The sequence below is a fragment of the Prionailurus bengalensis genome, chromosome C2 (genome assembly GCF_016509475.1).
Source record: "Prionailurus bengalensis isolate Pbe53 chromosome C2, Fcat_Pben_1.1_paternal_pri, whole genome shotgun sequence".
Taxonomy (NCBI): domain Eukaryota; kingdom Metazoa; phylum Chordata; class Mammalia; order Carnivora; family Felidae; genus Prionailurus; species Prionailurus bengalensis.
Genome location: NC_057350.1, coordinates 10,771,706 through 10,782,506, shown reverse-complemented (window position 1 = coordinate 10,782,506; position 10,801 = coordinate 10,771,706). Strand labels below are relative to the sequence as shown.

Sequence of the window (10,801 nt, the reverse complement as noted above, 5' to 3'; positions counted from 1 at the left end):
GTGTTGGGGGTGTGCGTGATTTAAATGGCTCTGGAACTTGATGCTGTTACAGAAAACACCCAAGCTGCCAGGAGAACCGGGATCTTTTCACTGAAATTCACAAGGGCCATGGGAAAGGCTGTCATTGGCCAGGCTCCCAGGCCACCTGAACACGGGGAGAGGATGGGGTGCAAGCCCCGCCCAAGCCCCAGGGGGACGGAGTTGGCACAGATGACTACTGGTCAGTCCCTGGACGGCGGGCCAGGCATTTCAAAGGGTGTGGGAGCTAAGAGGCCCTCCCCAGCCGCGCTCTCTATCTCGGTGGCCCGCGCCTCCAGCGAAGCCGGGTAGGAATTGGGAGTCTGGGTGGGAAGCAGACTTGAATCTGGAGAAACAGTTGCGGTGGAGGAAGAGAACAGAAAGCTTAAATCCGGGACGAGGGGCGCAGTGTCTTGAGGTCGAGCCCTTTTTGCGCCACCCGAGCCCAGAGCGAGGCGTCCCTTTGGAAGGGGTGCAGCGGCCCCTCCGGCACCGACCTCCTCGCCCAGGGCCCCTTGCCCCATCAGCAGTGTCAAGGAAGGGTCGCCAGCGGAGGACAGGGATCTGCGGCCATGGCCGAGGCAGCGGAGCTAGAGGGAGGGCCCCCAGGCCCCCAGGGGCCGCCCGAGGCCCCAGCGCCTGTGGCGGAGAGACCCGGTGAGCCGGGGGCCGCGGGCCGGGAGGCGGAGCGGGAGGAGGCCAGCGAGGGCGCCGCGGAGGCGCCGAGGGGCGAGGGGGCGGGCGCAGCCGCGACGGCCGCGGTGAACCGGGCAGAAAGCCCCGACCGGGACGGAGGGCGCGCGGGCGAGCGGGAGCCCGGCGCGGACAGTGGCCAGGCGGCCGAGACGCGGGGCGCGAGGGCGGCGCAGGGGGAGGCGGAGGCCGAGGAGGGCGCCCCGGGGTGCGCCGACGGCCCCCAGGGAGAGGAGGGGGCGAGCGGCGGGGAGCAGGTGGAGGACGCGAGCCCCGGGCGCGGCGCGCAGGGTGAGGCCGCGACGGAGGTTCAGGCGGAGCCCGGGGAGCCCGAGGACCCCGGGGCGGAGGAGAAAGCGGAGCGAGGGCCGGGGGAACCGGGAGGCAGCGCGCCGGGGGCGCAGGGGCCCGGCATGGACGCAGCGGGGCAGGCGGGAGGGGCGCACGGGACCCAGGGTGAACCCCGGGACGGAGGGGACCGCAGCCCCCAGCCCCAGGCCGAAGCCACGGAGGCCGCGGCGGCGGAGATTGGCGGGTGCGGCCCCGGGGAGCTGGCAGGGGAGCCTCGGGATGCAGCGGCGGGGCTTGCCGACGAGGCGGGGGCCCCGGGGACAGCGGAGTCGGAGGAAGCGGCCCCCGGGGACGCGAGGGCGGAAGCCGTCGAGGAAGGGGACCAGGGTGGACCCCAGGAGGAGATGGAGGAGGCAGAGGAGGAGAGGCGAGAGCGCAGCCCGGAGGGGGCGGGCGAGGAGGAGCCCCCCGACAGCAGCAGCGCGCATCCAGAGGCGGCCGCGCCGACCGGGGCCGCGGAGCCGGAGGCCGAGCTCAGCAACCACCTGGCGGAGGAGAGCAGCGTCGAGGGCGCGGACGAGACCGCGCGGGTGAACGGCCGCGGGGAGGACGGCGAGGCGTCCGAAGAGGGGGCCCCGAGACAGGAGCACGACATCACCCTCTTCGTGAAGGTAAGTTGAGCTTTCCCCAACTCTTAGCACGCCCCCTCCCATTTTTGGTCTTGGTCTTCCAGGGGTCCCCAGTGTCAAGAGGGTCACTTCCATTCCTAGGAGGGAGGCAGGACATCCTGGGTGTTTTGGGAGAGTTTTAAGGAGCGTTTTAGCGAGACACGATGGTTTGGAAACGAAGAGGTTGGGTGGAGGCAGTCGGGGGAAGCGGGGGATGCAGGGCCAGCACCCCACTGTCCTTTGCTCTGAAAATCCAAACTGGCCCTTCTCCTCCGGAGGTTATTGAAGAATTAACTTGAAGAAGAAAAAAAGCGACACACCCTACTGATGTTCAGAGCAATTGATGCCAAAGAAAGCTTAATACTTGAAGAGGGGGGAAAATGCAAACAGGTTGTAATGCGAGAAGTATCCCCAGGACTCCGATTTCAGAGGCCCAGGGCTGGCCAGGGTTTTCAGCCCCCCAAAAAGTATCCCTCTTTGGTGGGTAGAATCGATGAGGTCTATTTGGAAGGAAAGCAGAAATTTATGTAAGTATTAGGGTGTTTATTGAGCATTTTAACATTTATTCTGGACGTCTACAAGATGCTGGTGGCTTGAACGCAATCTGCCTTTATGTCGTATTTCAAACTTACTTCAAATGGGAGGAGAACAGTGAATTTGTTAGGGACTCTGTAGGGCACGACTGAGTACGTTTTGAGGTTTGAGTTTAAACAGGCATTTCTACAAGGCATCAAAAATGAGAGGCGAGGTCCAGTGGTAGCCACCCCCCACCCCCTGCCCCCCGCCCCCCACATGGGGATCTTGGTTAAAAAAGCCCGTTCTGAAGACCTGTGGCCAGACCAGGAAAGCAGCAGATAATAAGGCCAAGAATGTGCGTTGCATGTTGAATCATAATCCTTCCAGAATACTTTCAGGCTTATAGAAGCCAGTTAGGACCTAAAGCTCCTTGCAGGGAATGTAAGCAAATTCTAATAAGCAAAAGGAGAAATGTTTCCAAAGTGATTAACATCAGAATTTCAAGAATTGTTTGGGTGGCAAGGGGGTTAGGGAGGAGAGGGCATGTATTTCTTCACTAGTGGGAAAGGGCTGTTACAGAGCTTTTTTGAAAACCCTGGGGCCTTTTAAGATTATGCGTTGGGATAGAACCTAAGGGCACAGCCCCTCCAAAGGGCCTCTGGGAGCTAGAAGTTTGTAGGGAAAGGGAAGGAGAAGGAGGGGGAAGGGGGAGGGGAAGAGCCAAATGCCCTGCCTGTGGTGTGTGCCCCAAATCTGCTCTTGATCTGAAAAATTCCCATTGCTCTGGTCTCATGGCCACCTGATTCCGGCACATCTTTCCAGCCTCTTGTTACAGTTCGGAAATACAGTAACACCTTCCTACCTTGTCCCGCTTCCATTCTCCACTGTCTCCAACCCAGGCCCTTGGTGACAGCCAGTGAGCTACACGTTGTTTCAACGTGTAAAATTCTTCAGTTGTTTTTTGCAGAATTTCAGATAAGTCCATACCCCTTAGCCCGGCCACAAGGTCAAGTCCCTCATGATGTTATTCTTGCCTCTTTGGTGTTGTCTGGATGTCTCCACCCGCCCCCCCCCCCGCCCCCCTTTGTTACCGATGGTACCACTATGGCAGCCATATTGAACGAGTCACCTTTCCTTGAGCGAAACACATTCTTTCCTGCCCGGAGATTTTGCAGGTGCTGTACCTTCTGCCTGAATCAAGTTTTTTCCATCTCGACTCTCTCCCTGCCCCCTGCGGGGTGTCTGGATTCATCATGGGGAATCATCTCCTCTGGGGAGCCTTTTCCAACACCAGTCTGGGTTGGGGGTCCCTCTATTGAAAGTCCACTCACGTCCTGTGTGTTTCACCTCTCCCCTTGACTGTGTGAAATTCATCTTCTCCCCTCCATGTGGAGCACAGGTCTGGAACACGATGAAGATTTGAAGGGGTGTCTGTGTGCACGGCAGCCACGGTTACCATGGTAATCAATAACATGGACCCACAGCCGGGGGATCAAATCCTGGCTCTGCTGCTCTCTTGCAGTGTGACCTTGGGCAAGCTACTTAACTTGTCTAAGCCTTTACTGCTTATGGATAAAGTGGGGATAATAATAGTACCTACTGGTGAGGTTGTTCAAGAATTAGATTATGTAAAGCACTTAGAATAGTACCATGGCTTGAGATAAGCATGCTGCGAACCTGTGTTCTTATTGTTATATCTGCTTAGCTTCCACAAACTTCTATTGCTTTTGCACAGAAATGGTCCCCTGCCCATTTCATCCCTGCCCTCCTTTTTTTCTTTAAAGGAAAAATCTTTTTTTTTTTTTTTTTAATTTTTTTTTCAACGTTTATTTATTTTGGGGACAGAGAGAGACAGAGCTTGAACGGGGGAGGGGCAGAGAGAGAGGGAGACACAGAATCCGAAACAGGCTCCAGCCTCCGAGCCATCAGCCCAGAGCCCGACGCGGGGCTCGAACTCACGGACCGCGAGATCGTGACCTGGCTGGAGTCGGACGCTTAACCGACTGCGCCACCTAGGCGCCCCAAAGCATGCAACTCTTGATCTCAGCTTAGGTCTTGATCTCAGGGTCGTGAGTTCAAGCCCCACACTGGGCTCTGGGCTGGGAGTGAAGCCTACTTAAAAAACAAAACAAAAACAAAAAAGGGTAAGAAAACAGATCTCCAACTAGGGAGATGGGTTTTTAAGCAACTACTATTTGATACAACTTCTGAGGGTCACGTCAGATGTGCCTCATAGGATTGTTAAGGCATCCCCTTTAATTTTTCCACCTACAAATCATTCTACTTAAAAACAAAAAAGAAATCAAGCAAAAACCTTTCATTTATTTATTTATTTATTTATTATTATTATTTTTTTAAACGTTTATTTATTTTTTGGGACAGAGAGAGACAGAGCATGAACGGGCAAGGGGCAGAGAGAGAGGGAGACACAGAATCGGAAACAGGCTCCAGGCTCTGAGCCATCAGCCCAGAGCCCGACGCGAGGCTCGAACTCACGGACCGCGAGATCGTGACCTGGCTGAAGTCGGACGCTTAACCGACTGCGGCACCCAGGCGCCCCTCATTTATTTATTTTAAAAAATGTTTATTTATTTAGAGAGAGAGAGTGTGTGTGTGCACATGAGCAGAGGAGGGGCAGAGAGACAGAGAGAGAGAGCGAGAACTCCAAGCAGGCTCCATGCTGTTAGTGCAGACCCTGACCCAGGGCTTGATCCCATGAACTGGATCATGACCTGAGCTGAAACCAAGAGTCCAACACTTAACCAGCGGAGCCACCCAGGCGCCCCAAGCAAAAACCTCTTAGATGCTTGTATCTTTTGAGCTTGCTAATTCTTACTTTTGATTTAAAATCCTTAAATTAGTTCAAAATAGACTTTCTTTGCCAGCTTTAGCTTTCTTTGGGCTTCCCCTTTGGGCTCTACTCCATAATCGACATCTGACCTTCTGGGTTTTGTAAACATGTCAAGTTTTTCTATGCCATTACTGGAGTGCAGAATTCACAGATTTGTTTTTTTTTTTTTTTTAATTTTTTTTTTTCAACGTTTATTTATTTTTGGGACAGAGAGAGACAGAGCATGAACGGGGGAGGGGCAGAGAGAGAGGGAGACACAGAATCGGAAACAGGCTCCAGGCTCCGAGCCATCAGCCCAGAGCCCGACGCGGGGCTCGAACTCACGGACCGCGAGATCGTGACCTGGCTGATCGGACGCTTAACCGACTGCGCCACCCAGGCGCCCCAGATTTGTTTTTTAAGGGAGAGTACTGCAAGCATTTCGAACATCTCCTGATGGCCTGGCAAACACCGTTTTCATTAATTGGCCCATATTTTATTTGTGATTTTTAACTTTTGCTTTTCCCCCTGTCTTTTAAAATACATATATTGGTTGCAAACATATCACAAAGTAATGACATATGACCCAGTAACATGTGCTAATAAGATCTGCTTCTACTTTTAACCACCTGGTGGTTTATAATCTCCATCTTTGTGAAAATTCTCATCCTACTAATTTGCCATTTTGTTTTATTCCGTAAGTACGCAAGAATGTATTCTTGTAAAAGAGCCAAAAGCGTATAGAACAGGCCCAGGAAAGCTTCCTTGAATTATCGTATGGGAAATTAATTTCTGATCATGCTAATTCTTTTATTTATTTATTTTTTTTACAAAGAAGTGTTAATTATTTGTCATCAAATTATAAGGTAACCCTGCAGTGTATTTAGTAAGAAAGAGTCATTTCTTCTTCACTCATAACAAAGGGTAACAACATAATAACATACCAACATAACAATAACAAACGACAAACAAAATACTGACAACAAAGGATAAAGTAGGGACTTCACCAGCTGTGGGGACTTAGTCGCTAAGGAAGTCTTGCTTACAGATTTGGGGCTTCTAATCCAGCGTGCGTACTTTGAGGCAGGGTCTAGGCGTAGGACAATCTGAGTTATAGATTTTCTGGCAAATGTCACATGACTTAAAAAACCTCAGTGTGACCAATGAGTAATCCTGGGCCAGAGTTTAGGAATTTCTGAAATTAGGTTTTTGGACACGCATCCGGCTTCAGCTCAGGTCACGATCTTGCAGTCTGGTGGGTGAGTTCGAGCCCCGCGTCGGGCTCTGTGCTGACGGCTGGGAGCCCGGAGCCTGCTTCGGATTCTGTGTCTCCCTCTCTCTCTGCTCCTCCCCCATTCGTGCTCTGTCTCTGTCTCTCAAAAATGAATAAACGTTACAAAAATTAAAAAAAAAAAGAAAGAAAGAAAGACGTGACCTTTGAAGAGGCATTGACGTTGAGAACTGCCCCCCAACGTAAGTAAATAAATGAATGGAGGCAGCCAAGCAGGGCCACACCACGTGGCCACGGCAGGAGAGGAGGGGTAGGTATGTGTCCAGAGCAGCAGCTGACTGGCTCCTGGTAGACCAGTTGGCTGCAGCAATCTAGGCACCTTCCGCCAGGAGAGAACATGTCAAGACCTGTCCTGCGGGGCTTGGTCACCGAGGAGCTCGAGAGGGAGGTGGTATTTTCATCATCGTGTGTGGGCTGTGACCACGCGCCCTGGAGGGAAATGGGCAAAGGTGCACTCCTAGGATTTTACGGCTCCCTGCAGAATGACGTTTTTGTCCCTTGTGTTCTGAGCGTCTGATACAACTTGCCTGCAAATACATTTATGAAGTCAGTGGAGGTAGTTGGGGTGGAAACCGAGGTGGGATGCGGTGTTATGCTAACGTCTGATACACCTGCGCACACATGTGCACACGGGGTTGTGGGGGGGGGGTGGTGGTCCCTCTCCCCACGCTGGCAGGGCAGTGGGCTCATTGGAAGCTCTCAGTCGGTGCCTTTTGGGAATGGTAGGTAAATGCCCAGGTGGATGCCGGCGGCATCAGTCCAAGGTGACCCAACTAGGCCACTCAGATATCCTGCGGATATCTGTCTGTACCTGTAGATACCTTCAGAAACAGATACCTGAAGATCAGCAAGATACCTTCAGAAACACCACACCGGGTCCTTTCGGCATGTGAATTTACTCTTTAGTTTCCCATACGCAGAAAAGTCAAAACCCAGCCTTTGAAGGAACGTAGAAAGTACAAAGCTCTTGAGCCATGGTTTCGGTTCAAGTAGGTCACAGTGCTGTCGATGCCTCCCTTAACCTAGCGCATGTGGATTTATCACCTACTGTGTGTCAGACACTGTGCTACAGTTTGGGGACCCAACGTCAGGCAAGACCGACAGGGTCCCTGCCCTCACGGAGTTTACCGTCTAGCCCAGAGGACAGACCCTGAGCACTGAATGCTGGCGATAGCAGGGACTACACTGATGTGCTCACTTTTGTCCTCCCGCCCCCCCCAGCACAGGGACTGGCACACAGTAGGCGCCCAGTTAATGCTGGCAGGAAGGGGAAGAGGCAGCGAAGATGAGGAGGAGGCTGTAGGAGTATATAGTGGGAAGACCCACAGATACAGTGGTAGTCACTAAGGTGTTTGTCGATTTGATGTATTTGGGGAGACACAGAGAGTGGGACCCTCCGATGATCCCTAGTGCAAGTTCTTGAAGATTTTTGAAAACAGGCTGCCTTTGCTCTCGCCACTCTGTGAGCTCCTGCGACCTTCAGCAAAGGAGGGTTTTCTCTGAGAGTTGGGGAGGTGGATATTGAAATCTCCTAGACTCCTTTTCCATCAATTTTTTTCTACTTTTTTTTTCTGACAGAGTGCTGATTCATGAACTGGGCTTTGTATTTGGGCATAGTTGGGGGTAGAGGGAGATCCTCTGTCCGCAGTATAGACATCACCGTGTTTTCTGGCACACCATTCTCCTTCCCGTAGGGAGATGGTATCCAATTCCATGTTCAGCTGGATTCTGCAAAGCCTAAAATATTTACTCTCCGGCCCTTTAAGAGAAGGTTTTCTGACCCATAGTTAAACCCCCTTTGATTTGTGACCTGGGACTAGATACATGGCCTTTGGCACAAAATTGGAGTTTTATTTAGCAAGGAAGAAGAGGAATGGCTGTTGAGTAAAGAATCAGCAGTGTCTATCACAGTGAAAAATATTTAAGACGCTGAATATCTTATACTTATTTTTGGAAATGTTATTTTTCTACGAGGCCCCTAATCTTGGTTTAAGTGAGGTTGAAATAAAACAGAGATTATAAGTATAAAAAGATACTATGAGGGGCACCTGTGTGGCTCGGTCAGATTAGCGTCTGACTTTGGCTCAGGTAGTGATCTCCTGGTTCGTAACTTCAGGCCCCACATGGGGCTCACTGCTGTCAGTGCAACGCCTGCTTTGGATCCTCTGTCTCCCTCTCTCTGCCCCTCCCCTGCTTTTGCTCTGTCAAAAATAAATAAACATTAAAAAAAGATACAATGAAATACAATACAATAAAAAGTAAGTCTTTTTCCACCCCTGAGGTCCAGCTTCTCAGTTTTTCTTCTTGGAGACAGTCGCTGAATCTCTTTCCAGGGGTATTCTGTGCATATTGAAGCTGGCATGTAAATATCCTCACTGCATTAGTTACCTATCACCGTGTAATAAATTAATTACTCTGAGACTTAGCACCTAAAACAGCAAACATTTGTTATTCACGGCTTCTCTGTGTTAGGAATTTGGGGTCTTCTTGGTCGGGTAGTTCTAGCTTATGAGATTGCTAGATGTGACGTTGGCAGGGCTGTGGTCTCATCTGAAGGATCGGTTGGGGCAGGGGAGGATCTACTTTCAATGTGGCTGAGTCACATGACTGTTGGCAAGCGGTTCGAATCCTCACCACTTGGGGCTTTCTTCATGGGCTGCTCTCATGTTGGCACAACAAGGCATCTGACTTTTCTTAGAGCAGGGATCCAAGAGAGAAGAAGCCACAATGCCTTTTATGACCAAGTCTTAGAAGTCGCACACTGTGGTTTCTGTCTTATTTGTTTTATTTTTTTAGATGTTTAATGTTTATTTATTTTTGTGAGAGAGAGAGAGGGAGACCACGCATGTGCACAGAGGGGCAGAGAGAGTGGGAGTGCAGGAGGGGCAGAGAGAGGGGGAGACAGAGGATCTGAAGCAGGCTCTGTGCTGACAGCAGAGAGCCCGTCATGGAGGTCGAACTCACGAACTGTTGAGATCATGTCCTGAGCCAAAGTTGGATGCCTAACTGACTGAGCCACCCAGACATCCCTCACAGACGTATTTTTTAAAAAGTACCACACCCAATTTTGTTTTCATAAAAAGTAGTACACTGGAAATACATTGGGTTACATCTTGCTTTCTTTACTTAATGGTATATTTTAGATATCATTCCCTGTTGTACCTGTAGCTTGATTAAATTCTGATCGAGCTAAAAATTTAACTCTGATCGAGTTAAAAATTTCATAGTTTTCTAGTGATAGATGTACTCTGTGGTCAGTCTCCCATGGGTGGATATTTAGATAGTTTCCTTTTTTTTTTTTTAACAGAGAGAGAAAGCATAAGCTGGGGAGGGGCAGAGGGAGACAGGAACTGAAGGGGGCTCCATGCTGATGGCAGAGAGCCCAATGTGGGGCTTGAACTCACGAGCAGTGAGATCATGACCAGAGCAGATGTCCAACACTTAGCCTACTGAGCCACCCAGGTGCCCCAGTAGTTTCTTCTTTTGGATGTTAAACCACCCTGTAATGAATATCCCTCTGTGCATATGTAATCACATATGGAAGCTCACTTCTTTAAAAAAATTTTTTTAATGTTTATTTATTTTTGACAGAGAGAGAGGGACAGAGCATGAGCGGGGGAGGGACAGAGAGAGAGGGAGGCACAGAATCAGAAGCAGGCTCTAGGCTCTGAGCTGTCAGCACAGAGCCCGACACGGGGCTCGAACTCACAGATCGCGAGATGATGACCTGAGCCGAGGTCGGACGCTCAACTGACTGAGCCACCCAGGTGCCCCAGAAGCTCACTTCTTAGATCATATCTCTTTTGGTGTATGTGTGGTTGAGTATACTTTTATATTTAACAACTATTGACATCTTTTTTTCTGTGAGCAGCTCGCTTTTGTCCTTTGCCCATTTTTCAAATGAATGTTTGACCTTATTTTTCCTAATTTTTGTATTAAGGACGTTAGACCATTGTCTGTCATGTGGGCTGCATATATTTTTATTGGACCGTTTTGACTATTTGTACTGGAGTAATTTTTCCTTTCAGTCTTAGTAACTTGTTGGAATTGATGCGCAGGAAAACAAAGCATAGGCTGTGACAGCACTCTTAAACTCTCCAACTTCAGGGGCGCCTGGGTGTCTCAGTTGATGAAGTGTCTGACTCTTGATTTCAGCTGAGGTCGTGATCTCACAATTTGTGGGATGGAGTCCCATGTCGGAGCCTGCTTGGGATTCTCTGTCTCTCTGCTTTTCTGCCCCTCCCTCGCTCTCTCTTTCTCGCTCTCAAAAATAAACATTAAAAATAAAATGACATCCCCAACTTAATTTACTGTAATCTTTTTTTTTTAAATGTCTGTTTATTTGTGAGAGAGACAGAGTGCGAGTGGGGGAGGGAAGAGAGCGAGGGAGACACAGAATCCGAAGCTAGCTCCAGGCTCCGAGCTGTCAGCACAGAGCCCGATGCGGGGCTCAAACTCATGAACCACGAGATCATAACCTGAGCTGAAGTTGGC

The 10,801-nt window shown here is 50.5% G+C and overlaps 1 protein-coding gene across 1 annotated transcript in view; it reads left to right on the top strand.

Annotated features, from left to right (window-relative positions):
* Positions 1 to 225: 225 nt before the first annotated feature.
* Positions 226 to 10,801, top strand: part of CLIC6 (chloride intracellular channel 6) — a 44,357-nt gene continuing 33,781 nt past the window's right edge. The window contains exon 1 of the mRNA XM_043593647.1: positions 226 to 1,673. Coding sequence (XP_043449582.1) covers positions 591 to 1,673 — 1,083 coding nt within the window. The 5' untranslated portion in view covers positions 226 to 590. The remainder of the gene's footprint in view (positions 1,674 to 10,801) is intronic.